Source organism: Myotis yumanensis, unplaced genomic scaffold, assembly GCF_028538775.1.
Source record: "Myotis yumanensis isolate MYYU_CA2020_CCGP unplaced genomic scaffold, mMyoYum1.0.hap1 SCAF_6, whole genome shotgun sequence".
In the NCBI taxonomy this organism is placed as follows: domain Eukaryota; kingdom Metazoa; phylum Chordata; class Mammalia; order Chiroptera; family Vespertilionidae; genus Myotis; species Myotis yumanensis.
Genome location: NW_027223757.1, coordinates 97,276,750 through 97,303,832, shown reverse-complemented (window position 1 = coordinate 97,303,832; position 27,083 = coordinate 97,276,750). Strand labels below are relative to the sequence as shown.

Here is a 27,083-nt window from a genome sequence, read left to right as displayed (position 1 = left end):
TCCACTCTTAAGACAGCTATTGAATATGCCAGAGGTGAGTCCTAGTGATCAAAGTGGGGACAGCAATGCCTGCCTCCGTGGGAGAGCTTACCTGAGCCTGCGTGGCCCGAGTCTCTCTCTGCGCCTGGAAGATGATCCAAATGCTTCCTTTCTCCTTCTTGTCTTCTTGCTCTTGTAGGGAGAGAGAGAAAGAGAGAGAGAGAGAGAGAGAGAGAGAGAGAGAGAGAGAGAGAAGAGACGAAAGGGAAAGATGTTAACCTGTCAACAGGCCCTGCCACTTACATGGGATGCAGAGGTGGCCCCGTGCATTTGGGGACAGACCTGTGAGGCAAACAGATACACACAAATGCAAAGGGAAACTCATTCCAGCCACGAGAGCAGCCTGCCTTGTCCTTCACTGGTCAAGCAAGGACTGCCAGGCACCCGGACTCACCAATAATGTAAAGAAAAAAGTAACAAAACGACCACCTCGGGAGGAAGCGGAGCTGTAGGATAAAGACGAAGAAAATGCTTTTAACATTGTAATTAGCATCATCAGAGAGATTTCAAAGTAAGTTTCATTCGAAGACTATTTTCATTAAAAAAAATTAATATTGCATTGATCAACATCATAAATGCGGAACCATGATTTCAGTTCAGCTTAAGAATCTCATTATTCTCATTATAAATGCACCAAATTTCAAGAAATCATTCTAAGGAGGCTTTTATCACTTCACAAAACTCCCTTTCATATTTGAAATTGTTGCATTAATAAATTTATCATACTTGATTTCCTTCATAAGGATTGAAATATTTTTCTGACTCAAAAAACCTTCCAATTACTTAAGTAACTCCTTATTTACCCAAGTGGATAAATCTAACCAATTCAACTTATAAGTAAATCCTAAATATTCCAATATTGTTTCTAAACAATAAACGTTCAGTTTAAAATCACAAATCTAAATCGATTCTTCAACCGTAATTTTTAAAAATGAATCCACTAAAAAAACAACAAAAAAAACAAAGAAAATCTCCAAGGTAGAGCTGCCTGAACCTGAGCCTTGGCCTCTCACCTTCCTCCCCAAACAACATGAGCTTCAGCGCCCACTCCAGCTTCTCCAGCACCCAACTCCCAGGCCTGGGCTCCCCGCAGTCACACAGCCACCGGCCCCGCCCCGATGGCCAGCAGCGTGGCCAACATCTACGCAGGCGCCAGGGCCTCGGACTCCTGGGTCTCCGTGTCCCACTCCAGGGCAGCTGGAGGTCCAGGGCCTTGGCTGTGGGGGTGGTCTGGGGTCTAGCAGGCATCAGGGCATCTGGAGCAAGAAGGAGGCGAGGCAAAGCCTGAAGGACTACCTGGCCTCCTGGCTGGAGAGGGTGCGGAGCCTGGAGGCTGCTGATGAGAGACGGGAGAGCAAAACCCGGACACCTGGATGAGACGGGACCCTGGATCAGAGGCACTCATAGTTGTGATGGCAAACAGGTTGTGAACTCAAGTGATCGGCAGGGGCCGCGGAGTCCTGAGGTGAGAAGTGTTTCGGTGAGTTGTTTGCGGTGAGTTGTTTGCGTGAAGGGCTCTGCCTGTTCACTCCCTCGGTGAATTCGCAGCCTGAGAGCGTGACTTATTGAAGTCCCCTATTGAGAGGTGGTGTGAGTCTCCCTAGCCCCGAGTTCTGAGTTTGGCCCAGGTTCTGACCAAAGCAGAGTGCTTGCAGGGGGCCCTTTCTGCCCTGGCATCTGTACTGTTGCCACGAGAATAAGACAGGCCAGCCTGCTGGAAGGAGGACAGAGACACGGGCAGCCGAGCCCCAAGCCGACAGCCTGCCAAACCCAGGTCATGGGAGGGAGCCTCACCGAGGCCTGAATCACTGACCCACCGACGCTCTTGAGCTGAAGAGATGCGTGTTTGAAGCCGCTGCGTTCTGGGTGGTTTGTTACGCAGCGTGACTGTGGCCATAGATAGCTGAGACAAGTGCTGAGAGCTGCGTCTGCCACGGTGCAGACTTCCGGTGAGGTCTTCAGTACACCGGGGATGAGGGCGCGACTGAGTCCGTTTTGAGTCCGTCTGGTCACAGGCGCGCCCCTGGGTCAGTGCCTGCAGCCGCGTGGACTTCATTAGCCGACCTCACAGACAGGACATTGAGGCTTAGCGCTCAGGCCGCACCCCTGAGGCCCATTAGCGGTGGCGAGGTCACGCCAGATACCTGGGCTTCAGAGCATCTCCCTCTGCTTGAGCTTTGAGGCTGGGGGCTCAGAGCCTGACAGGGATGTGGACAGACACCCCCAGGACATGAGCTCCCCGACCCAGGGGTCCACCCAGGTCCATCGGGTGGAAGGTGGAGGGAGGCGGCTCAGGTGAGAGGGGAGGGGTTCCACTGATGACAGGGTGGCCACTGGCCCCTGGGGGGGGGGGGGCAGCCACACAGACCCACACTTGAGTCCTGGGTGTTTCTCACCCGCATGGAGCCTGCCTGCCTTCACCTGCAAATGGGACTCCTGCCAGCACCTGCCTCGCAGGATTGCCGAGGGCCACACGGACCCGCTGCCTGGGCACACGCCGCGTGCTGCCAGAGAAGGGCCAGCGGCGGGGGTGGTTATTAGGGTGGAAAGCCGGTCCCATCGGGCTGCAGGCGTCCCCCTGGTTTCCTCGAGGCAGGCTCACCTGACTCCCCACTTGAGACCGACTTGACTTCTATTTTTTTAATCCTCACCCGAGGATATTTTTCCATTAAATTTTAGAGTGGAAGAGAAAGGGAAAGACAGAAATATCAAAGTGAGAGGAACACATCCATCGGTTGCCTTCTGCATGCGCCCCGACCAGGGCCCGGGCCAGGAAGGAGCCTGCAACCAAGGTACGTGCCCTTGATCAGAATTGAACCTGGGACCCTTGGGTCCGCAGAAGACCATCTTGACTTCTTACCAGCCGTCTCAAACTGCAAAGCCCTGCCTGCTTGGGGTGTGGACAGGATTGCTTCCTGCTCTCACAGTGCCCGCCTGCCTCCTGTCCACCCACCCAACACCGTCAGCACCTAGGAAATGAGCGCCGGCTGCTCTGGAGGGAGGGCCCCTGAAGCGAGGGGAGCATAGGAAGTGGGAGAGTGAAGACAAACTCAATCCCCCTGGTTCCCGCTGCACCTGTCCTGGGAGTTAGCCCAGAGGAGAGGTGGCTGAGGGCCCGAAGGGCCCCTATGTCATGACTTGCCCCCGGCCTGCCTGCACGGTGGGCAGTGGCACCTCTGTGTTGGCCAAACAAGCTGGGGGACTAGAAGTCTGGATCCCCAAGTGTCTGGAGCAGACTGACTGCTTCAGAGCCTGGTTCTTAGATCTCAGGACCTGAGACAACGGGGCTGTGACTTCCAGATGCTTTTCTCTAAGAATTCTCTCCCCAAACTCACGACATCAGTGCAAAGAATGCTTTGGGGTTCATTAGCCCTGGGGTGGTAAGCATGCTCCTCCTTTTGGACAGCCATGTGAACTTCAGCTGGGCACCTGGCTGGGCCGTCTCCGGCCTCCCTCGCAGCTAGGAATGGCTGTGGTTGGGGTCCAGCAGGATGCAAGCGGAAAGGAAGTAGGCAGCTTCCAAGGCAGCAAAGCCCTTACAATGGCCAACAAGCTCCTGGACCAGCACTTCCCACAGGACTTTCTGAGATGATGGAAATGCTTTGGAGCCTGTGCTGAGCGGCATGGTAGCCACCAGCCACGTGTGGCTGTCAGGCCCTTGATGTAGGAACTGAACGTTGAACTTTGTAAATTACTTTAGACAGCCAATGGCTACCATTTTGAACAGCACCACCCTACATAACCCTCCTGAGCCTTCCTCCCCTCCGCACCCGGCACTGCCGCACTGCTCAGCCCCCGGGCACCGAGTTTCCCAGACATGCTCCACCCACTCTCCCTCCCCCAGACGCGCTCGCAGCTCCCTGACGTCCACTCCCGGAAGTCCTCGCCTCCTGCAATGACTCCCACCTGACCCATCTTAATACTACAACCTGCTCTCCACACACACACCAGGCCCTACCCCCTTCCTTCCCCCAGCTTTCACGACCTTCAGACACACTACCTATTAAGTACTTATGTCATTTTGACTTTCCCTGCTAGAACCAAAGTACTACCAGGCAGAGATCTTGGTTTCTTTCATTCACTGATGAATCCAAGGGTGTAGAACAGGGCCCAGTACAGAGCAGGTGCTGAAGCAATACCTGGTGACGCTGGGGAAGAGAAAAGGAAGCTGCCCGCCGCTTCCGCTCACTCTGGGCGGGAATGTGGATGTGGGTGGGACCGGGCAGATGTTCGATCTAGTTAGAAAGTGTAGAGCAGAGGAGGAGCGGCCGCCAGCGCAGAGCCACCATACACGTGAAGCTCGGATACAGCACCAGAAAGAACTGCATGTAGGTCACTGGGCTAAATCCCAGGTGATACTTTTTACACAAACTACTTTTAATCTCTGAGCACATTCCTTCATCTCAGAAATGGAGAGAACGCCCCCACCTCTGAGGTCTCAGGATTCAGCAGCACCAGGGCGGGCCCAGCTGCGAGCGGCCACCATGGAATTGGGCCTAGAAGGGCCAGGCCCTGAACTCCACTGCCACGAGGCAGCAGCTGGGGCGGGCGGTGGGCGTCTGCGCATCTGTGCGCCCATCAGGGCTGGGCAGCGTCCCTGCACCCATCTCAGCAGAGTGGGGCGCACTCCCGGCAGCCCCTACGGCCTGGAAGGAGTCCCTGCTCCTCTCAGCCCTCACCAGAGGAGCAAGGAAGTGGGGAAGGGCAGGCAGGAGCAGCGGGCACTGTCAGCAGCCCGGGCAGTAGTGGACCCGGGTCACTGTGCCAGCACGAGAAAGCTCCGCTTCCCTCCAGCGAGGCGGCCCGCCCAGCACCCACTCCCACGGCGGCCGGAGCCCGAGGCAGAGGCACCCTCCTTTCCCAGGCAAGAATCTCGGGGACAAGTGAGAGGCAAGAGTCACCACTGGGGGAAAGAGGGACAAAAGAACCACAGGCAGATGCGTTTGAGACTAAGTTTATCTGCCTTCCTCGTGCCCAAGCTTCCAGGTGGGGCTGCACAGGGGCAGCGGCAGGAGTGCAAGCATCGAGTGGCCATGCTGGTCTGCTCCCAGGAGCGAGGGGCACCACATGGATTCCGAGGCCCCCTTGCCGGCAGCTGCGGGATCAGTCTGTCCTCACAGGCAGGTCTGGCGGGCGGAGAAGCGCCAGGTGGGAGGGCTCACGGTTCCCTGGGGCTGGGAGACGCAGCCATCAGCTGCCTGAGGTGAGAGGCCGCCTGGTCCAGTTTCGACAATTCCAGGTGGAGGGAAGAAAGCTGGACGGGCGAGAAGCAGTAAGGATCCGGCAGGAGGCCCACCCTCCCTCCACCCTCCCTCGGGAGGCGGACTCCCTGAGCAGCCTCCCAGCCTCACCCTCTGCTGCCGCCGAGCCTCGGCCTCCCCCTCTGACGGGGTCCGGGCCATAAGGCCGTCCAGCTGCTTCTGCAACTTGTGCCTTCGGGCAGCCAGCAGAGGCAGATGGGCCTGCGGGTCCACCAGGCCCTGCGGGAGGACAGAGGCATCGCGGCCGCCCTGCGCCTCCCACGCGAAGACCCTCCTCACTGACAGAACTCGCCCTGCCCTCCGCCCCACAGCCTTTCTGACCCTCCCCAGCCCCCAGCTCCTCTGGGCACCTGCAGCTCCATGTAGACCTGAACGCTGTCACTGAGCGGGGCCTGGGCCCAGCCGGAGGGGGCGGCTGCACCTGCAGGCAGGAGGCCCACAGCCCCGCAGCGGCCCAGGGTGCCCAGCGGCTCCAGGAAGGCCTCGAAGACACCCTGCTCTCCAGGCTCGGAGCTCTGCAGCAGCACTGGGGGAAAGGGGCCGGTCAGGGTCAAGGCCGGCCCCAAGCGCTCCCCCTGCCCCGCCAGCCGCTGCTTCTCCCGCAGCCACTGGGAGCCCAGGCCACGCCTCACCTCGGGGCCGGGCCTTGGTGAGCTGGTACGTGGCCCGGAGAGCCCTCAGCGCCTGCACGGCCTCCTGGACCCGGGAAAAGCGCCGCTCCAGCTCGGGGCGGTGCCAGCGCTCCTGCAGGTGGGACCGGACTGGGGCTGAGCAGCAGGCTCCTGGGACCCGCCAACTCTCCTGGCTCTGCCCCGCCCACCCACCTCTGCACCACCTCAGGGATGTCACCCGCAAAACCTGGGCACCATCTACGATCTTAGATGATCAGTGGCTGTTGCCTGTTCAGTCGCTCTGACTGACGATACCAAATAACCAAAAATAAAATATTTAAAATGTATTATTCAAAACTCACAAAAGCACGTAACTCAGAAAACACATCATTTAAAAACTAAGTTAAGCTTGAAAATGATTTTTGAGTAAGTTTGAGGCATTCACCCTTTGCAGGTTATTAAAGCTTAAAACTGCACAGAGAATTTGGGAATCCTGTTACTAGCATCCACCCTCATCACAGCATGGCACTGCCTGCCACCATCCCGGTTTAACGACAGGGGAAACTGAGGCACGGTCGCTCTTGCCCACGGTGCTAACAGGGCTCCCCAAGGCGCTGCAGAACTCAAAGCCTCCGCAGTGAAGTGTCAGCTGTTAGTGACCCACAGCTAACCCTTTCGGAAGACCCCCGCCCCGGGCCACCCCAGGGATGTGTGACTCACCAGGCTTTGGGCACTGGGATAGGGGGCAACAGAGATGCTGGGGGCGCGGGGGCCGCCCGGCCCGGGGGGCAGCCTCTGCCAGAGCTCCTCGGCCAGGAAGGGCATGAACGGGGCCATCAGGCGGAGACCGACGTCCGCACAGCAGAATAGCACCTGAGGCGGCCCAGGCGGGCGGGGGCCGTGCGACAGCCCCGGCTTCACGGCCTCCTGGGGAGGAAGCCTGCGGGTCATGCCACACCCTGGCCGCCCACAGCCAGGACTGCGGGCACAGCATCGGCTGTCCCATGAGAAGGGAAACCCCAGGCAGGATTCTCAGAGGAAGGTGGGTAATCGAACTCTAGGAAGGTTGTGTAACTTAGAAAGAAAACTATTGCGTTTTCTGCTCATCAAAGAAACAGAGTTTTTTAAAAGACTGAGAAGCAGTGACCTCGGGCAGCGGTCCTGAGCTAGCAGCATCCCCGGGACAAGCAATGACCATTTCCACCACCCACCGCCTGGGGAGCCCGCGCTGGGGCAGGGGACACGGGTGCACCCGCTGGCCCTCCCGCTGGCACTCCCGCGGCATTAGCTGAGAAACCCCGGTGCAGACCATGGCGCTTCCTCCCCGGCCAGCCCAGTGCCCAGCTGCCCGGCCTGAACCGAGTCAGAGGCTGAGGAAGAAGCTCCCTCCACCTCCGGGCCTGCCTGTCCGACTGCTTCAGAAGCCTCCCCGCCTCCCGCAACCTCTCGCCCAGGCGATAGGCAGGGCAGGCGCTCAACCAGCCCCAGGAAGGGGAGTCAGGGTTCCCTGGCTCGTCATCTTCCTGTCCTAACAGAACAGACCATGGGGAACCCAGCTGAGAGCTCTGCCAGGGACCACTCGCTCTCAGGGCACGAGGGGCAGGCCTGCAGGAGAGCACGCACTGGCCCTGCCCCACTCACCAAGTAGACATCACAGAGACTGTGGAGCCAGAAGTGGTGCAGGGCATGGGTGGCAAGGGGCAGCTCCCGGGTGAGGAAGCCTCGCTCGCACTCCCGGGCGGTGCGGGCCAGGCGGCTCAGGATCCAGGCGTCCATGGGGGACGTGGGGCACAGCTGCAGGCAGAGAGGCTGCAGGTCACGGGAGGGCGACTCCACACCCCTCCCTTTCCTTCCAGAGGCTGCCTTCCACCTCAGACGGCAGACAAGCCCACGCCAGGCACCTCCTCTGCAGGCTGCGGCGTGAAGTTCTCCCCTAGGGCACTGAAGATAAAGCGCAGGGCGTTCCAGACCTTGTTGCAGAAATGTCGGGAGCTCAGGACCTCAGAGACAGACAGGTGCAGGTCCCCCGCTGGGAGGGAGAGAGGAGAGCGCATGCAGGTGGACGCGTTGGCACAGGGCGTCCTCAGCCCTGCCAGCCCCTCTTCGCAACCCCAACACCTTGCCCGGCTTACCCAGGGCCCCATGGGAGCACAGGGCGAAGCGCAGGGCATCTGTCCCACACTCGGGGATCCCATGAGGAAAGTCCTTTCTCTGCAACCAGAGGGAGGAGGGGTGGCAGATGCCCATGAGGCTGGAGGGCCAGGAGGCTGGGTCGCAGAGAAAGCCAGTGGCTGTGAGCTAGAGGCCGGATGGGGCAGACACCAGGGACAGACCTGCGCTGCAGCCGCGATCGCCAGCTCTGTGGGGTCCAAGTTCCCATCCCTCAGCTTCTCCTGCAGCACCTGGGACAGGTGAGTATTCGCTCGCCTCAGTCCAAGACCCACCCCTACAAGGGTCCCACCCCTGTACCCCCAGCTGGCTCCTCCCCCCACAAACCTCAGCCCTGCCCAGCTCTCATCCTACCTGCAGCTCCGCCCCTCGGATGATGTCCCGTGGGTCCAGCACGTTCCCCAGGGACTTGCTCATCTTCCGGCCCTGCCTGTCCCGAACCATGGAGTGCAGAAGCACCTGGGGGCGGGAGGGCGGCAGAAGGCGGCCTGGAGAGCCTTCCCGAGGCCCCGTGGGCTTTAGGGCTGAGGATGGGGAGGGAATCGGGAGGTGGAGACCACCAAGGCAGGGGTCAGAGTGAGGACAAGGTTGGGGAAAGGAGCTACCGAGGGACAGGGCACGACAAGGCGTTACCTTGCTGAAGGGGAGCTGCCCCGTGAGCTGGGTCCCCAGCATGACCATGCGGCCCACCCAGAACAGCAGGAGGTCACTGCCGGTCTCCAGAAGTGACAAGGGGTAGAAGCGAGTGAGGTCTGGGGTCTGGGGGAAAGACAAGCAGGAAGAGACCCTGGCGCCATCTCCTCGAGACTCGGGCCCACATGTGTCCTTCACCTCCACCCTCCCTCTGCCGCTCGCCAGGGGCCTCACCTGCTGGGGCCAGCCCAAGGAAGAAAAGGGGAAAAGAGCTGAAGAGAACCACGTGTCCAGGACATCGGGGTCTGCCAAATAGAACTGGAACCTCAGCTTCTAGGCCCTCAGCCAGCGCACTCAGCCCCAGCCTCCCCACCAGCTTCCCCTACCCCACCCCTCCAGGCCCAGCCCTCACCTCGCTCCAGGGTCAGCTCGGCGCCTGGCCTCCCTGTCAGTGCTGCAGCTGCCTCCCTGGCCTCAGCCTCCGTCCGCCCGACCACCCAGCAGTCCTCCCCGTGGCCCTGCAGAATGAGGCGCGTGAGGAGCCGCCACAGGTGGGAAGCCTGTCTCTGGGTCTCCCAGGGCCTCCGCAGGGAGGTCACAGGACTGAGGCTGGACCACGGGAGAGAAGGCCTGAGCCCCAGCAGGCCTGGGACTCCGGGCTAAGCCCCGCCCTGCCCGCCCGCTCTGCCTCCTACCACCTTCCCGGGCTCCCCCACGAGCAGGTAGGCTGGAATCCGATGGCCCCACCACAGCTGCCGGGAGACGCACCAGTCCCTGCCACAGAGCCAGAGGAGTGGCTTCTCAGCGGGAGCAGCACCACCCCCTCCCCGCCCCCACCCCCCAGAGACCCTCTTACTCAGTGCGGGAGAACCAGAGCTGCCAGGTCTTCTGGTGGAAGGATGGGCTCAGCTCCAGGGCCCCCGACTCCACAGCCTGCAGGAGACGCTTCAACAATGCTCCCGCCCGGCCCCACCCCCTGCTTCTCGAGCTCAAAAGGACCTCCCAAACCTCCTGAGAAGATTCTGGGCTTGAGTGAGGACACGAGCCAGCCCTCTGGGCCACGTCGCCTCCCTGCCCACAGCGTCCTGATTCTGCATCTGCCCAGCGTCCTTCCTCACCTGCGCAGCGCGGGCCGCCATCTCCCGGCAGCGGACGAACCACTGGCTCTTCAGCAGGTACTCCACCACGTCCCCCGAGCGGCTGAAAGGGAGAGGGCTGAGCCCTGGCCCAGCCCTGGCCTCGCCCTAACCCAGCCCTGGCCTCGCCCCAGGGCTCCGGGGCCCTCGAGGTGCCAGGCCCGCGCCCTGAGGACACAGCAGCCAGTGACACTGACGCAGGCCTGCGTTCCAGCCCGAGGGGTGCAGAGCCCCCATGCCCTCCCAGGAGCCCGAGGGAGCCCGAGGAGAAGACGTCAGGGAGGCTCACCTGCAAATGGGCAGCACCATGGGGTGGCTCTGGAGGCCCCGGAGCAGGCCCCGCTCCCTCAGCGCGGACAGGATCTTCTCCCGGGCCACGAAGCGGTGCAGACCCTGGAAAAGGGGCAGCAGCAAAGCTTCAAGGCCTCCCTGGAAAGGAGAATGGGGCGGGGGTGCCCCCACAGGGTGGGGAACAGTAGGCCGGTCCCACCTGGAGCCAGTCCCCACAGGCGGGGGCCATGGTCCCATCCTCCGCAATGACACTCAGGGGGCGCAGGCCGTGGCGGGCCCCCAGCTCGGCGTCAGCAGGGCTGTGCGCTGGAGTCACCTTCACTGCCCCTGGGGGAGCAGAGCCCGTGAGCACGGAGGCCGCCAGGCGTAGGCTTCCCATCGGGGCCCAGGCCTCCCAGCCCTCCCTCCTCTGTGCCTCCCCTTTGTGACCCCACCACCCCGACGACTCCACACGGGTTCCCCGCCTTTCCTCCTCCTCCCGGTCCCCACTCCCAGCACCCGGCTTCCCTGCTCCCTGTGGCACTCACCCGTGCCCACATGCGGCTGGACAGCAGAGTCTGTGACGAGCGGGAGAAGCTGCCCTGTCAAGGGGTGACGAAGGTGTCGCCCATGTAGATGCTGAAGGGAAGGAGGGGCAAGGACAGGCACATGTGAGCAGAAAGGCCTGGGCAGGGTGGGAGAGCCCTGAGGATAAGGGGGGAGGACCAAGTCAAGAGCCAGAGGGGTCAGCCACCGTTTCTCAGGGGGTTGGGGAGCGGGGGGTGTGTGACTACTATAGGCTCTGCTGGCCAAGGGGCCAACGCAGCCTCTGGCTCCTCCACCTGCCTCAAGGTAGGCGCACACAGGCAGCGCGGATCTGCCCCCGCCCGACCTGGTCAACCCCAGCGAGAGGAAAAGTGCGACATCGAGAAGAGACCGGGCAGCCTCAGAGCCCCTGGAGGGCTGAGCCGGTGGGAGCTGGAGAGAAGGCGTTGCCATGGGGAAGGTGGGGCGAGGAAGCTGTGGGCAGGATGGCCAGGGGCAGGGCAGGGCAGGGCAGGGCATTACTGTGTATCGGGCGTCATCGGGATGAACAGCCACTGCCACGTCTCCAGGCAATGTCTCTGGTCTCGTAGTCCCTACCACGACCTCTGCATCTGAGGGTAAAATCCAAGCACGTCCAGCTAGTGACCATTCTCACCCTCACCCCAGACACAGCCAAAGGCAGGAGAACTGGAAAAGGGAGGGGCAGGAGCAGTCCAGGTTGAAATAACGAGACATGAGGAGCCTGGGACAGAGGCGGTGCCGGAATCCCTGGCAGAAATGGGGATGGGCATTCGGAAAGGCGGGGCCCAGGGGACCCCAATCACAAACGCTGCGCGCCTCCCACCACCAACACCCTCTGACACTCCAGCTCATCTGCCAGCCCCGCCTGGAACTGAGCGCACCTCCTGCCCACACCCCACTCCAGAACTGACCTGTCTCCCCCGGGGCCAGCCTCCTGCAGAATTACTCCGAGCTCCCAGGGCCCAGGAGCCAGGCTAAATGCCCACAGAACACGAACACTACCAGGTTCCTCACGCCCCTCCCACCAGGCCCACATGGGCTCGAAAAAACAGGGAGGCAGAGGTGAGTGGGTGGCCCTTCCCAGACTGCCTCACCAGGCTCTCCATCCACGGGGAAGGCCACAGAGACCAGGAGGCCGAAAGACACAGGGGTGGGGCAGCCAGGCAGCCGAAGCTCTGTGGGGCCAGGCAGGGACCGGCTCTCCACCTAGCGGGTGGATGAAGCAGGGTCTGAGAGCAGCCCCGTGCAAGGCTCCCACCCGGGCCTCCCACCCCCACTCCCCCACCCGCCCAGCCTCCCTGCTGCGCACTACGGAAGCCTTCAGAGGGCGGGGTGCCACCTCCGGGCCCTCACCTAGCGCTGCGCAGTGCAGCTGCCGTGGACAGTCACCGAGCACAGCCACACAGGTGCTGTGCTGACACCTCCCAGGAGGCCTCCCTCCATCCTCACAACACCCCAGGGCTTTCCCATCAGCCCTGATGTTCAGATTGCGAAAACTGAGGCTCAGAGACTGAGTCGGGCAGTCTGGCTCCAGACTCAGCTTCCACCCGCCACGCGCTCCCCCGGGGCCGCTTCTCTTCCCCGCCTCACCTCGACATCCGAGATGGCTGACCTCAAAGCGCACGACCAGTTGACAAGCTGCCGGCTGCGGTACAACAACCCTGCCTTGTGGAGTCGCACGAAAGCTTCCGTCACAGCCACTGAGGAGCCCTAGGATGAACGAGTGTCCACACCCAACAGCCCCTTCTCAGCCCGCCGCCCCCGTTCAGGGCCCCGCACTCCCACCCTGCTACCCCGACACACTGCCACCCGCCACCCTCGCTATCTCTAAACCCCTCCCACCTCACAGGGCCTGAGGGCACACTCACTGCGTCCATAGTGAAGCACTCTCGGTCCCAGTCCAGGGAGGCCCCCAGAGCTCGCAGCTGCCCACAGATCTCTCCCCCTTTCCTGTGCCCAGAGAGGTTTGTCAGCAAACATGTCCCGAGCACCAACGACCAGGCCCAGGGACACCCAGCCACGCTGGGGGCTGGGAGGAGTGCAGCATTGGTCCAGCCTCTGGAAGCTAATGTAGACAGTATGGAGACTTCCAGAACATCAAAAAAAGCACAGCCTAGCCGGTGTGGCTCAGTGGTTAAGCATCGACCTATGAACCAGGAGGTCACGGTTCGATCCCCAGTCAGGGCACATGCCCAGGTTGCAGGCTTGATCCCCAGTGTGGGGTGTGCAAGAGGCAGCTGATCAATGGTTCTCTCTCCATTTATGTTTTTACCTCTCTGATATTAATAAAAATATACTTTAAAAGCATAAAGCTCTATAAGAGGTCAGCCGACCTGTGGGAAACCCAGAGCAGCTTTGCAGAGGAGACGGCATGTGCTAGCCGACCTGGGGACACGAGGACAGGTCAAGCAGAGGGAAGGTGGCAGTGGGTGAGTGGGAGATGATAAAGCCTAGGCCAGGAAAATGGGACCAGTGGGAGCGTGTGAGTGTATATACATACACATACGTCAATAAGCACATCTTATTGTGTCACACACACACACACACACACACACACACCAGTGGGAACATGTGAGTGTATATACATACACATATGTCAATAAGCACATCTTACTGTGTCTCACACAGACACACACACACACACACCAGTGGGAACGTGTGAGTGTATATACATACACATATGTCAATAAGCACATCTTACTATATCTCACACACACACACACACACACACACCAGTGGGAACGTGTGAGTGTATATACATACACATACGTCAATAAGCACATCTTACTGTGTCTCACACACACACACACACACACACACACACCAGTGGGAGCGTGTGAGTGTATATACATACACATACGTCAATAAGCACATCTTACTGTGTCTCACACACACACACACACACACACACACACACACCAGTGGGAGCGTGTGAGTGTATATACATACACATACGTCAATAAGCACATCTTACTGTGTCTCACACACACACACACACACACACACCAGAGGGAGCGTGTGAGTGTATATACATACACATATGTCAATAAGCACATCTTACTGTGTCTCTCACACACACACACACACCAGTGGGAGCGTGTGAGTGTATATACATACACATATGTCAATAAGCACATCTTACTGTGTCACACACACACACACACACACACACACCAGTGGGAGCGTGTGAGTGTATATACATACACATAAGTCAATAAGCACATCTTACTGTGTCACACACACACACACACACACACACCAGTGGGAACGTGTGAGTGTATATACATACACATACGTCAATAAGCACATCTTACTGTGTCTCTCTCACACACACACACACACACACACACCAGTGGGAGCGTGTGAGTGTATATACATACACATATGTCAATAAGCACATCTTACTGTGTCTCTCACACACACACACACACCAGTGGGAGCGTGTGAGTGTATATACATACACATATGTCAATAAGCACATCTTACTGTGTCACACACACACACACACACACACACCAGTGGGAGCGTGTGAGTGTATATACATACACATAAGTCAATAAGCACATCTTACTGTGTCACACACACACACACACACACACACACACCAGTGGGAACGTGTGAGTGTATATACATACACATACGTCAATAAGCACATCTTACTGTGTCTCACACACACACACACACACACACACACACACACACACACACGCGCGCGCGCGCGCGCGCGCACATACGCAGACGCAGAGCTTGGAGACCCCACCAAACACTAAGAGGCTCCAGAGCTCAAGTCTCTGGAAGTGAGGGAAGTGAGGGGGATGGGAAGAGCAACCCCCAGCCGGAGAGAGGCTGGGAAGCAAGGTCCCAAACCCATGATCTCGACCCCTGCGCCTGGCACTCACTCCTCCTTCCACTTCCACACCTCCCGGAGGAAGTCTTCCCGGCCCAGCTCGTGTCTCCTCAGCCCCCGCTCCTTCCACAGCTGCTTCTCCACCACAGCCTAGGAGATGAGGGGCAGACAGTGAATCGGGTGTCTTGCACCCGAGCAAAGGAAACAGTGGCAAGAGACATACTTGGGTAGCAATCCCTGCATGATCTGAGCCAGGGACCCACAGCACGCAATCCCCGCGCATCCGGTGCCTGCAACAGAAACACGCACACGCGAAGCCCTGAGCTTCCACGTTTATCCTCCCTCCTCCCCCTCCCGTGCCCCTCCCGAAACTCAAGCAGCCCCCTTCCCCTCACCAGCGCACAAGCGCGTCCTGGATGGCCACAGTCAGTGCGTGCCCGACGTGCAGGGACCCGGTGACGTTGGGAGGGGGGATGCACATGGAAAAGGTCTCCCCCGTGCTCTGGGGCAGCCTGGTCTAGGAGCCAAGGCAAAGGGCAAGAGAGGGCTGGCCCTTACCTGGGTGAACAGCTCCCTCTGCTGTCCCGGGGCATAAAGGACTGGAAGTAACGGCCAGGGCGGGGACCTGCCCAGGGGATGTGTGGGGACACTGGAGCAGGAGACAAGCTCTCCCATGAGTTGGCCTCGGGGACTCCCCGCCAGTACAGACCTGATACTCGGGTTTGAAGAAGCCCTCTCGCACCCACCAAGGGTACCAGGCCGCCTCCACGTAGCGGGGGCTGTAGGCAGCAGGCAGGGGCCGGGAGACATCTGTGGAGGCGGCAGAGCTCCTAAGTCCCCTGCATTTCAGCAGACCGGATGGGCGACGGGAGAGCCAGTTTCTAGCTACCTTTCTTTTCGCCGGGTTCCGTGGGGAGTTCATACAACACTATTTCTTTAGGAGTCCAGGCCTTACTGGATTCTGCAGGTGCCTGGGGGACGGGAGAGGGGGGAGGGGCCGAGGGAGGGGCTGCAGTTCCCGGTGCACCCCAGGCACCTGGGGTCCAGTCTCCCTCGCAGCCCCGCCCACGTCTCTCGGGGACCCAAGGACAAGCGGGGCGACCCCAACCTTGCTCTTCCCGGCTAGCCCGGCCTCCAGCGCCGCCTGCTTCTCTCGCAGGCGTTTCTGTTTGGCTTCGCGGTTCCTCCGGGAGGTGGGGGTCCCGTAGGGCTCGGACTGGGTAGAAAGGGCATGGGACCCGGGGAGGCCCCGTGAGGGCCTCAGCCCCCAGGGCCGGAAAGAGGCCCGAGGCAGGTGCGGCATCGGCAGGGCTGGGACAGGCACTGAGGACAGGGCGCGCGGTGGTCACACCCCTGGTCCCGCCTTACTCCCGCCTCCTCCCAGCCTGCGTTACTCCCTCCCACCCCGCACAGCGCCCGCCGGCACCAGGGGGCCCGTCCCGGCAACCGGACCCGGAGCCACGAGGAGCGCTCTCCCGGGGAAGGGTCAGTTTCTAGCCCCGATCTACGCACGTGCGAAGAGGGGGTGACCGCTGACACGCGGGAAGGTGAAGGGCTCGGGGATTCGGGGAGATGGCCGCCCGGCGCGCCGAGAGCCAGCAGGAGTCCGGCCAGCCACCGCGACCTCGGCCTGCCCAGCGCCGCCGCGCGCGCTCACCCGACCCCAGAGCGCCCCGCAGCGGCGACGCCGAGGACTGAGCTACCGGAACCGGACCCGCGGCCGCGCGGCGCAAGGGGCAGAGCTCGGCGAGCGCATGCGCGGCAGCCGCGGACCCGCCCCTCCTCCCCCCTCCCGGCCAATGGGCGCGCGCGGGGGCGGGGCGGCGAGAGGGAGGGGCCGGACCGCGAGGAGCGCTTTCCGACTTTATTGAACAGCAGGGGCCCCACGTGCAGTCCGCCCAAGTCCCCGGGGCATCGCCCGGTGCCCGCGTCAGGAGCTGTGCTTCTGCCGCTTCCAGAAGCGCTTCACGTCGCCGTGCCCCGCAGGCGTCACCACCATGAGCCGCTTGGCCGCGTTCTCGAACACCAGCACGCCCAGCTCCCGCGCGTGGGCCAGCAGCAGCTCAAAGTCCACTTGCGACAGGAACTGGTTATACAGGACGCCTGGGGGCGAGGAGGCGCGCCGTGAGCCCCTCGCCCCTCGCCCCAGGCTGCCCACCATGTCAATGTGGCCCTCTAAGTCTCTTCCTTGGCTCATCCAACCATATTCAGGGAGGCAACGTAGTGCAGTAAGAAAACCCAGAATGCTCACCAAAACCAGAGAGGTGACCCCTCCCAATTTCCCTCTCCTAACTAAATCCAAATTACACAGATTTGAGACTCGCCCGGAAATAAAGTGTCTTGTCAGCAAGACAAAAAAAATGCATCAATAGCTTTTTCAGGTCATCAAGACGGAATTGTCCTTCCTCTGGCCAAAGGCTAAGAATCAACCACCAAAGCCACTCACCCTCGGTGAAGCGAAGTCTGTCCCTTTCCAGCTCCCACAGCCGGATCTGGTCTGTGATGGTGGGCGGCAGCACAGGTGTCTGCAGGGCCAGGGGTGGCTGTGAGGTTCCGGAACACCGCCCCAGAGGACCCAGCCCTCCACGCAGCCCCGATTTCCCAGCGCTTCGTCACCAGTGCCAGGGCTGCCAGCCTCCAGCACGTGGTACCTGTCTGTACCTGTTTAAGCATCACTGGGTGGGCCCTTGTCCTTAGGAAATGGATGATCTAAAACAACAGAGAAGAATGAAATCAGGAGCTTGAATAAGAGGGCAGGAAAACTCCCTCGGCCATCACCTATGTCAGTGGAACATCAACTTACTGCTTACAAACTCTCAGCCACCGGGCTGTCATCAGCCCATTCCCTGCTCAGCTGTGGTCCCAAGTTGCTGTTCCCACTGGCCATGTCTGCCATTTCATCTGCCTTTGCACAGTCTTATTTTGTTTTTCTTTAAAATAGCAGCACTTAATGTGTGGCAGGCTCTGAGCTCAATGTTTTACTGCTGCTCTCTCACTGAATCCTCCCCTCAATCCAGTGAGTTGAAAACTCAGGATTCCCATTTCCCACACAAGGAAACTGAGGCTCAGAAACGAAGCACCTAGCCTGTTTATGCAGCTAGGAAGTAGTGGTGCCAAGACACAAATCCAGAGCTAACCCTCGTCCCTCCAGTCTTTCCCACGCCTAGAGCCTCAACTTCTCATGTGCCTGCTCCATGCTCAAGCAGGCAAGTCACACCACCCACTGCAACAGACCTGGTGCTGGCCTTCTCTAAGGGGACCACACAGCCCATGTGCATCCCGTCTTCCCGCCACACCCCCCAGGTGGGGCTACCTGCTGGGCTGTAATGCCGCTGGCGATGGCCTGCTGCACGCTCTCCCGGGTGACCTGCGCCACCACCATGTTGGGGAAGCGATAGAGCATCTCAGAGAAGAGGGCAATGAGGGCGATCTGCAGCTCCGACTCTGCCCGGGGATGGGAAGAGAGGATGAGGAGGCTGCCCTGCACCCAGGCTCCCTCAGCCCTGCCCTCATGTGTGAATGGAAGTGTCGGAAAACTGTACACTGTCGGATAAACTGAAAAAACCTGACATTTCCTCCGGCCTCCTTCCCTCCCCACTCCCATCCCAACCTGCTCTCCCAGGGCCTCTGTCGCCTCACCTGTGTAGGCGTACAGCCGGTAATTGGTTTCCACGACAATGAAGCCTGGCTGATGTGCAGTGCCCCCCGTCCCAGAAACACCGGATGAGAGATTGATGGCCAGGCGCGTGGGGTAGTACCGCCGAGACTTCCTCTGGGAAGGGTGGAGGGAAAGGCAGAGGGCCCTCAGGTGTCATGCCTCCTTCCTGAGACACCCGATCCCTCCCAGTGCACAGAGCCCCACCCAACTTCTCTCCCAAGGGACCCAAGTATTCAGTCTGGCAGCTGCTTTCTGCTGCCTTGCGAAGGCCCTCTCCTTTCTAAAGGCCATGGCAACATGGACCCGCCTCTTCCCTAGAAGCCGTGTGTTTGGGTGCTCATACCTTCCTCTGGAAAACAAGCCCAAACTCACGCAGATGCTGCAGGAAGTTCAACAGAGAATCACTCATACCTTCCACAGAGTAATCCTGGGGAAGAGGTAGCCAGCTGGGGTCCAAAACACCTCCCCTTCTCCCCCTGCCAAGCCCACCCACTCGCTCTCTTTTCCCATCTCTGGCCGTGCTCTGTTCATTCTCATCTTTCACTCTCTTGCCACACAGCCTCACTTCCCCTTCCCATCTCACCCCTTCAGTTTGCCCACCCAGACCCCCAGCTCCAGCCCCTGCATACCTTGCCCAGAGTAGAGAAGCTGAGCTGGAAGAGGAAGGAGAGGATCTCCACTAGGTCCATGCCCCGACTCTAAGGAGGGGTGGGCAGAGACAAAGAGAGGAGGGTCAGGGAGCAGTCCGTTGGCAGCAGCCTCCGAGGGGGCCTTGGGAAGAGCCGCGAGCGGCGAGCAGCCCCACCCCTCACCTGGGCCGTCTGCAGGTACTGCAGCATGAAGTACCAAAGCTGGGCGGGGGTGTCCAGCAACAGGAACTGGAAGCCAGCAGAGGTGATGCAGGGCGGCTCTCCAGGCTCAGCACTGGGGGCGGGGAGAGGGATGGGAGAGACGTGCAGGGAAAGGCCACAATCCCCACTGGTCCTCTCACGTCTTCTGGTTTATCTCTGGCCACACTCTACTCAACTCGCCTTTTTCAGTCAAGCCCCTCCACTCCTGACCGCCCAGACACGCCGTTCAGCAGGCAAAGGCAGGCGAAGCCGGGCACAGTCGTGCCTTTGGCTTCCTCACCTCTTCATAAGCCCCGCCTGGCTGAGGAGCTGAGCCAAGTCCTGGCTGACGGCTGCACTGGGGGAGCCCACCATGAAGTGCAGGACCACCTGAGGGAGGGGAGAGAGCAGATGCCTCTAGGGCCCACGGGAAGGAGCACGAGCAGAGACACACAGAGTCCCAAGGCCTCACCTCCCATCGCTCCTCGGCGTACTTATCCAGTGAGGGGACATCCCGGGCATGCTTGTCTGGTCCCAGCTGACTTGTGTCATCAGACCAGGCCTTGCCCCTATGCCCGGATAGGCCAAGAGTAAGGAGCCCTGCCTGTGTCCCATGCCCACCCTCTGCCCTCCTTCCACCCTCGTCCCCAGGGGCCATGAGTGGGAGGTCTTCCCCATGCTGTGCAGCCACATCCGGTCCGACTCATTCCTAAAGGGACTCCCGAAGGAGGCCCTCAGGTCCGGAGGCCCTGGCCCGGCTCAGGAAGATCAGGAAGGACATACCCACCCAGAAGCGCAGTGCGGAGGTTCTGGCGGAAGACGGGGTTGAGGATGAGGCCCTGGAGACCACCAGGAAGCAGCTGCGTGTGCCAGATCCGGAGGCCGCTCAGCAGCCCTGTACTTTCCTCCTGAGCTCTGACACAGAAACAGAGAGTGAGGGGGTGTCTGGAGAACAAAAAAAGGAGGCCCAGAATGGCCTCCATTCCTACCTTTTCTGAACTGGTGATCCTTGGGTCACTGTTTCTGGGTGGAATCAGTGTCTTCTTAAGGCAAATTTCTGTACTGCAGCACTTACCAGAGCCTCGTTACAGACACAACAACTCTCCCCGAGGGAAATACAGCATGCTGAGTTTCCCAGACTCATTTAGTTACAAGTTTGGTGCTGTACCCATTACTATTCCTGAAAATGTTCCCGGGAACAGCAGTTTGGGGAAATCTAGCTGTTGAGAATGCAGCAGACTCACTTGCTGAATTCCTTCTTCACCCACAGGGCCACAGCAGCTTGTGGCAAAGGCTGCTCCAGAAAGAGCATCCGCATCACCCAGTTCTTAGCCAACGACGGGAGCTCCCTGCAGGGGGCAGAGACAAAATGTTATTGTCAGCAACTGCTCTCCACCTGCACCTCAGCCTCTCACCCCCACAGCCTTACCCGTCTCGCCGTCCCACAAACACCATCTGTTTTGACCTGATACACTTTAATCTCCAAGCCCCTTAGAATTATGCTCCTACCCATGATGGCTTACCCCAGTCTGCAGGCCCATTTCATTTCCCACCATGGTGCCTGTCAGGAAGGGCATCCTCACCTGAAGACAGCCAGACAGGTGGCAGGGTGCCCGTAGAGTCGGTCCAGTACCCCAGGGCTCAGGCCCCCAAGGAACTCCTGCAGATTCCTGCATTGTAGGTGTGCTCGGTTCAGTCCACCCCTCGACGGGGTGCTCTCCATCACCTGAGATTCAAGTGTTAGAAACGCAGCCCACAGTGTGTGCCAATGTCACCCCTCATCTTTCCCATTCAGGTCCCAGATCCACTGGCCCCACCATGACCCATCTTTTCTCCGGTTTCCCTTTCCATGTCATTCATCTCTTGTTCCTCCCAAACCCGACTGACTTCTTCCTCTCCTGCCTCCTCACCCCACTTCTGGCCTCAACTCCAGTTTTCTTTTAATTTCCAAGCAACAGACTGTTAATTATCCCATATTTTCAAAATTATTTTGTATTTCGGTAATTTGTCTCGTCTTTACTAAGCAGTGACCTCTCCTGGTCAGAGCAGCCCCTACGCTCCACATCTGTCAGACCTTCCCATCTACTTGGCCCACGCCTCTTGCTGGCCACGGCAATAAGCTACCTCTCCCTCCATGTCTCCCCAATCTAAGTCTACCTCTTTCCTTTTCCTCCCCCCAAGACTACTGCTTCACCCCATTCGACCTGATCCACCACGTCCGATCTAACTTCCCACTTTTCTCCCACTCCTCCCTCTCACTCAACGCTCCTACCCTCCGCCATCCCCTCTCCCGGCCCCTTACCACTCTGTCGACCCCAACTCGTGTACGTCGCTTAATCGGAGTCAATGTCTCGCACTGGCTCCAGGAAACAGGGGAAAGGACGGTTAAAAATTAGAGAAAAGGGTAGGGAGAGCGACGAAGGCTTTCACAGACAGGGGTCCCGAGTGGAGGATTCAGAAGAGAAGGGAAGGAGTGGGAAAGTAGGGAGGATCAGAGCAGGCGCTGCACCCGACCGCCGCGGGGCGTACTGGGATTTGGAGTTTTGCCCTTGTCCACCCAACAAGCTGGCTGAAGCGCGTCTGACTACAACTCCCAAAAGGCACCGCGGGGAAACAGCAAGGAAAGAGGGCCCGGGACACCCGAGCCCGGGACACTTGGTTCCGCGTCGCTCTCCACTCTTGCCGCCCCTCGGCATGTCTAACCCACCGGTAGGCTAGGCGGCCCGAGGGCTTCCTGGCGGAGGCGCGCAGACAGCTCGGTGGTGAGGCTCTTAGTTTTTAAGACCCAGGAACGGGGTTCCTTGGACTCCGTTGCTCCCGGTAAAATTGTGATACTGCGTTCCCCAGAGCGTTTGCGCGGGTTAGGAGTTGTTACTGGCCACATCCGCCATGCCGTGCCCCCCCCCCCCCCGCCCCCCGCCGTAATTAGAAGATCCTAGTAAATACAGTGTTTAACACAATTGCTCGCTCTGATTTGATTGATGAACCTACTTCAGGAAAAGGGAACGGGCGTCTTCAGCCAAGATGAAAGCTACACACTTCCCTAAATTCGTAAAAGGCCAGTTTTATTCCCGTTTTACAGACTACAAGGCAGAAGGCCAGTGAGATCTAGTATTTTCCCACGACCCGACAGCTGGAAAGCACCGAAGCAGGGACCTAAAGGGCATCTGCCCTGGACCAGGGACTCACTGTGTAACTGTCCTGTTTGCTTTGTTGTTTCTTTCTTTAGCAATTAATGTTTAAAGTCCTCAATGAAGGCCACAAAATTAACAAAGCTTCTCTATGCAAATGTTAAGTAAAGTTAAAAGACAAACTACAATCTGGGAAGAAGTATTTGATAAAATGGACAAAATACAAAGAGCCCTTATAAAGCAATAAGATAAAGAAACAGCATAGTGGAAAGATTGATAAGAAAAATAACAGGCAGAAACAAGAAATACAAGGGAAAACCTCTCAACTTCACTGGTAATTCAGAAAAAAGTAAACTAAAGAAACAATCACATCCAATTTAAAAAGAATTAAGAACTGTCCACCTCGATGTTAGTTTAGCCTTAGTACGTGAGCCTATGAGCATACTCACACACTTTCCCTGATAGGCATGCTTTTTTAAGGGCAATTTAGCAACCCCCCCTTTAAGAATGTTTCATACTAAAATTCTACCACCTGGGTACAGAGATATACATGCAAAGATGTTTCTGGAAGTGTGTTTGTCGTGTTAGGAAAACAATGGAAACAGCCCAAGCGTCCATCACTGGGAGGTGGTTAGATAAGATGTGGATCTTTGCAACATAAAGAATACTGGGCAACACTTAGGAGGGGAGGTACAGTGGTGACCTGGAGCTCCGCACTGCCTGTCACGAGGGAAGAAAAGCAGATTACAAAATGGCACGCCTACCCTAGGCCATCTTTTTTTAAAAAAATATATTTTATTGATTTTTTACAGAGAGGAAGGGAGAGGGACAGAGAGTTAGAAACATCGATGAAAGAGATACATCGATCAGCTGCCTCCTGCACACTCCCTACTGGGGATGTGCCCGCAACCCAGGTACATGCCCTTGGCCGGAATCGAATCTGGGACCCCTCAGTCTGCAAGCCGATGCTCTATCTACTGAGCCAAACCGGTTAGGGCCCTAGGCCATCTTTGTACAAGCTTTCATGTGTGTGTAAAACTCAACTAGGGCATATGCTTCATGTTAATGGAAGAGAGAAGGTGGGGCTGGCAGACCAAGCCACATGTAAGGAAAGCTCTGAGGCTACTGAGCTGCTAGCCACCTGTAGCTATTTCTATTCAAATTAAAACATTTACAATGTAGTTCTCAGTCACACAGCCCGTTTCAAGTACTCAGCGGTGGCTACCAATTGCCCAGTGCAGGTATAGCCGTCTCCTCGTCACAGAGTTCTCTTGGAGTTTCCTGCTCGAAGGGATGCAGTAGGCGAGGGCACATGTTCCTGGCAGGAACTGAGCAGGCTGATTCCTGGAACTGGCCTTCAGAAAGAAATCAGCCTGGGCTCCTAGGAGCTGATTTGTAGAAAGCTCCCTGATTTAGGGCTGTCCAATCTGTGCTCCAAACTTGCTGTTGAAATAGGAATTTTGGGGGGGTGAAGAAGGCAGGTATATGGAATTTTTTAAATTAAGGGGGTCCATGAAAGAAACACAGGGCTTCAGAGTTGCAAAGGAGTACATTTCCATAAGACAAGGGAGCAGGGAGCCAGCAGAAGTTACGTTTCCATAAGACAAGGGAACTGGGAATAGCCAAAGATCTATATTTACAAAATAAAGGAGGGCCTCACATGTCCCATGTGAGGTTTAACCTTTGAGCTCAGGAGTTGCTATAGTGACCAAATCAAAGGGGAATAGTGGCCAATCAGAGGGGATATCAAGGCACAAAAACTGCAGCCTTTATAAATCAGGGCGGGGAGGGGAACTCTGAGGGACTCTTTCCCCCTCCCCACATGGGAGTCTGTGCTGTGAGATTCTTTCCCCTTCCCATGTGGGAGTCTGTACTTGTTCTTCAATAAATTTCCACCTTTGCTATACCACCTTCCGTACGTGGATTCATTCTTCGACTCCTACGGACAAAGAATCTGGGGAAGCCATCCTGCCCAGGGGAACACCGTGTGTTCCAGTCCAAAAATCCCCTATCACTGTGATGTAGAGTGAGCAGCATCCCCTCAGGCAGCATTCTGGAGAAAGAGCAGAGATCCAGGAGCCCACAGGCTGCTTCTCAGCAGCACCGCCCTCTGAAGCTGTGCCCCCTCTGCAGCTGTGTCCCCCTCTGCAGCTGTGCCCTCTGCAGCTGTGCCCCCCCTGCAGCTGTGTCCTCTGCAGCTGTGCCCTCTGCAGCTGTGCCCCCCTGCAGCTGTGTCCTCTTCAGCTGTGTCCCCATCTGCAGCTGTGCCCCCCTGCAGCTGTGTCCTCTTCCGCTGTGTCCCCCTCTGCAGCTGTGCCCCCCTGCAGCTGTGCCCCCTCGGCAGCTGTGTCCCCCTCTGCAGCTGTGCCCTCTACAGCTGTGCCCCCCTCTGCAGCTGTGTCCCCCTCTGCATTTGTGCCCCCCTGCAGCTGTGCCCCCTCTGCAGCTGTGCCCTCTGCAGCTGTGCCCTCTGCAGCTGTGCCTCCCTCTGCAACTGTGCCCCCCTCTGCAGCTGTGCCCTCTGCAGCTGTGTCCCCCTTGCAGCTGTGCCCCCTCTGCAGCTGTGTCCTCTGCAGCAGTGTCCCCCTCTGCAGCTGTGTCCTCTGCAGCTGTGTCCCCCTCTGCAGCTGTGTCCCCCTCTGCAGCTGTGTCCCCCTCTGCAGCTGTGTCCTCTGCAGCTGTGTCCCCCTCTGCAGCTGTGCCCCCTCTGCAGCTGCGTCCCCCTCTGAAGCTATGCCCTCTGCAGCTGTGTCCCCCTCTGCAGCTGTGCCCCCTCTGTAGCTGTGTCCCCCTCTGCAGCTGTGTCCCCCTCTGCAGCTGTGCCCCCTCTGTAGCTGTGTCCCCCTCTGCAGCTGTGCCCTCTGCAGCTGTGCCCCCCCTGCAGCTGTGTCCTCTGCAGCTGTGCCCTCTGCAGCTGTGCCCCCCTGCAGCTGTGTCCTCTTCAGCTGTGTCCCCCTCTGCAGCTGTGCCCCCCCTGCAGCTGTGTCCTCTTCAGCTGTGTCCCCCTCTGCAGCTGTGTCCCCCTCTGCAGCTGTGCCCTCTACAGCTGTGCCCCCCTCTGCAGCTGTGTCCCCCTCTGCATTTGTGCCCCCCCTGCAGCTGTGCCCCCTCTGCAGCTGTGCCCCCTCTGCAGCTCTGTCCCCCTCTGCAGCTGTGTCCTCTTCAGCTGTGTCCCCCTCTGAAGCTGTGTCCCCCTCTGCAGCTGTGCCCCCCCTGCAGCTGTGTCCCCCTCTGCAGCTGTGTCCCCCTCTGCAGCTGTGTCCTCTGCAGCTGTGCCCTCTGCAGCTGTGTCCCCCTCTGCAGCTGTGCCCCCCCTGCAGCTGTGTCCCCCCTCTGCAGCTGTGTCCCCCTCTGCAGCTGTGTCCTCTGCAGCTGTGCCCTCTGCAGCTGTATCCCCCTCTGCTGCTGTGTCCCCCTCTGCTGCTGTGTCCCCCTCTGCAGCTGCACCACCCTCTGCAGTTGTGCCGCCTTGGGCAGGTGGCTTCACCTGGCAGCGTTTTCTTCCCTGTGAAGTGGCAGTATTTTTAGCTAGTTTATATGTTGGGAGTATTAAATATGTAAGAAGTATGGCACAGGGCACATAGTAGATGAATATATTCTTTTTAAAAACCACACATTTTGCCAAAACCAGTTTGGCTCAGTGGATAGAGCGTCGGCCTGTGGACTGAAGGGTCCCGGGTTCGATTCCAGTCAAGGGCATGTGCCTGGGTTGCGGGCACATCCCCAGTGGGAGATGTGCAGGAGGCAGCTGATCGATGTTTCTCTCCCATCGATGTTTCTAACTGTCTACCTCTCTCCCTTCCTCTCTGTAAAAAATCAATAAAATATATTTAAAAAAATAAAAACCACACATTTAAAATCACACCTCTAGTCAGTGCTACAAAGAAGAGAGTGGTGGTGCTCTGCGCATCAAGAGGGAACGTGACCTCGGCAGGTCAGGGCGCCTGCTGAGGGACAAGCAGATGCTCCCAGGAAGACAGCGGGGAGCTGTGTTCCAGGTGGGGGACAGCGTGCTACAAAGGCCATGAGGCAGGAGGGCATGAGGTCCAGGGGAGCTGAGAGGCTGGTGCCTAAAGGAGAGGGTGGGGAAGGACCCAGCCTGTGGGTGGGAGCCCAACATTGGCCAGGAAGGTTTTGTTCTTTTTTTTCCTTAAAGTATTACAAAGAGTATTATACATGTCTCCTCTCCCCCTTTGACATTCCCCCGGCTTCCCCCACCCCCCAGTGTCTTGTGTCCATTAGTTATTCTCATATGCATGCATACAAGTCCTTCGGTTGATCTCTTACCCGCCCCCCCAACCCTCCCCAGGGTTCCCACTGTAGTTTGACTGTCTGCTCAATGCTGCTCTGCCTCTGTATCCATTTTTGTTCATCAGTCTATAATGGTCCTTATTATCCATAAATGAGTGAGTTCATGTGGTATTTTTCTCAGCTTCCCAGGGGCCGTTTCAGTCTCACAGGGGCCGTTTCAGTCTCACAGGGGCCATCTCAGCCTCACAGGGGCCGTCCCAGCCTCACAGGGGCCGCCTCAACCTCACAGGGGCCGTTTCAACTTCAGCGGGGCCGTTTCAACCTCACCGGGGCCATTGCAAGCTCACCAGGGCCACCTCAACCTCACAGGGGCCGTTTCAACCTCACCGGGGCCATCTCGACCTCACCGGGGCTGATTCAACCTCACCGGAGCCGTCTCAACCTCACCGGGGCCATCTCAGCCTCACCTGGGCCGTCTCAGCCTCACCGTGGCCGTCCCAGCCTCAACGGGGCCATCTCAGCCTCACATGGGCCGTCTCAACCTCACCGGGGCCGTCTCGACCTCACCAGTGCTGTCTCAACTTCACCGGGGCTGATTCAACCTAACCAGGGCTGTCTCAGCCTCACCGGGGCCATCCCAGCCTCACCAGGGCCGTCGCAACCTCCCCGGGGCCGTCTCA

At 58.6% G+C, this 27,083-nt stretch overlaps 3 protein-coding genes across 7 annotated transcripts; 1 reads left to right on the top strand and 2 right to left on the bottom strand.

The window, feature by feature from the left end:
* Window positions 1–4,977: 4,977 nt before the first annotated feature.
* VARS2 (valyl-tRNA synthetase 2, mitochondrial) lies at window positions 4,978–16,265 on the bottom strand. 5 transcript variants are annotated; one of them, XM_070418962.1, is made up of 30 exons: window positions 16,046–16,265; window positions 15,642–15,856; window positions 15,423–15,504; window positions 15,243–15,343; window positions 14,929–15,050; window positions 14,757–14,823; window positions 14,586–14,683; window positions 12,555–12,636; window positions 12,277–12,396; window positions 11,781–11,892; window positions 11,188–11,276; window positions 10,668–10,758; window positions 10,340–10,467; window positions 10,139–10,242; window positions 9,832–9,913; window positions 9,570–9,646; window positions 9,409–9,487; window positions 9,126–9,231; window positions 8,948–9,018; window positions 8,714–8,839; window positions 8,435–8,539; window positions 8,245–8,313; window positions 8,044–8,122; window positions 7,813–7,940; window positions 7,553–7,705; window positions 6,632–6,838; window positions 5,933–6,044; window positions 5,651–5,826; window positions 5,391–5,519; window positions 4,978–5,293 (listed from the first exon to the last, which is right to left on the bottom strand). In XM_070418962.1, the coding sequence occupies exons 2-30, from the start codon at window positions 15,834–15,836 to the stop codon at window positions 5,198–5,200; spliced, it is 3,186 nt and encodes a 1,061-aa protein (XP_070275063.1). In that variant the 5' UTR covers window positions 15,837–15,856; window positions 16,046–16,265; the 3' UTR covers window positions 4,978–5,197. The 5 variants fall into 5 exon arrangements, with proteins under 5 accessions (XP_070275063.1, XP_070275065.1, XP_070275066.1 ...); XM_070418964.1 differs by having other exon boundaries at window positions 9,412–9,487; XM_070418965.1 differs by lacking the exon at window positions 14,929–15,050 and having other exon boundaries at window positions 12,299–12,396.
* Window positions 16,266–16,390: 125 nt separating this feature from the next.
* Window positions 16,391–21,529, bottom strand: GTF2H4 (general transcription factor IIH subunit 4). Its single transcript, XM_070418987.1, has 14 exons — window positions 21,324–21,529; window positions 20,605–20,747; window positions 20,266–20,370; window positions 19,805–19,936; window positions 19,494–19,590; window positions 19,323–19,411; window positions 19,004–19,115; window positions 18,821–18,889; window positions 18,535–18,618; window positions 18,173–18,305; window positions 17,847–17,977; window positions 17,195–17,242; window positions 16,980–17,058; window positions 16,391–16,636 (listed from the first exon to the last, which is right to left on the bottom strand). The coding sequence occupies exons 2-14, from the start codon at window positions 20,742–20,744 to the stop codon at window positions 16,464–16,466; spliced, it is 1,392 nt and encodes a 463-aa protein (XP_070275088.1). The 5' UTR covers window positions 20,745–20,747; window positions 21,324–21,529; the 3' UTR covers window positions 16,391–16,463.
* Window positions 21,530–23,445: 1,916 nt separating this feature from the next.
* LOC139012965 (proline-rich protein 36-like) lies at window positions 23,446–25,680 on the top strand. The gene is made up of 3 exons (XM_070419149.1): window positions 23,446–23,450; window positions 24,304–24,929; window positions 25,037–25,680. The coding sequence occupies exons 1-3, from the start codon at window positions 23,446–23,448 to the stop codon at window positions 25,678–25,680; spliced, it is 1,275 nt and encodes a 424-aa protein (XP_070275250.1).
* Window positions 25,681–27,083: the final 1,403 nt, after the last annotated feature.

Bases quoted from the DNA above. Each gene is read 5' to 3' on its own strand.
- VARS2 (XM_070418962.1), bottom strand. From the start codon at position 15,836: ATGCCGCACCTGCCTCGGGCCTCTTTCCGGCCCTGGGGGCTGAGGCCC. The intron at 10,759-11,187 runs GTAATGCCCTGC...CCTTCCCTTCAG, and splicing joins CCGATGACGCCCGATACACA to CATCTACATGGGCGACACCT. The intron at 8,840-8,947 runs GTGAGGCCCCTG...TCTTTCCCCCAG, and splicing joins CCTTGGGCTGGCCCCAGCAG to ACCCCAGACCTCACTCGCTT.
- LOC139012965 (XM_070419149.1), top strand. The intron at 24,930-25,036 runs GTAGCTGTGTCC...CCCCCCCTGCAG, and splicing joins TCTGCAGCTGTGCCCCCTCT to CTGTGTCCTCTGCAGCTGTG.
- GTF2H4 (XM_070418987.1), bottom strand. From the start codon at position 20,744: ATGGAGAGCACCCCGTCGAGGGGTGGACTGAACCGAGCACACCTACAA. The intron at 19,591-19,804 runs GTATGTCCTTCC...ATCCGGGCATAG, and splicing joins CGCACTGCGCTTCTGGGTGG to GGGCAAGGCCTGGTCTGATG. The intron at 18,890-19,003 runs GTGAGGGGTGGG...ACCCCTCCTTAG, and splicing joins AGTACCTGCAGACGGCCCAG to AGTCGGGGCATGGACCTAGT.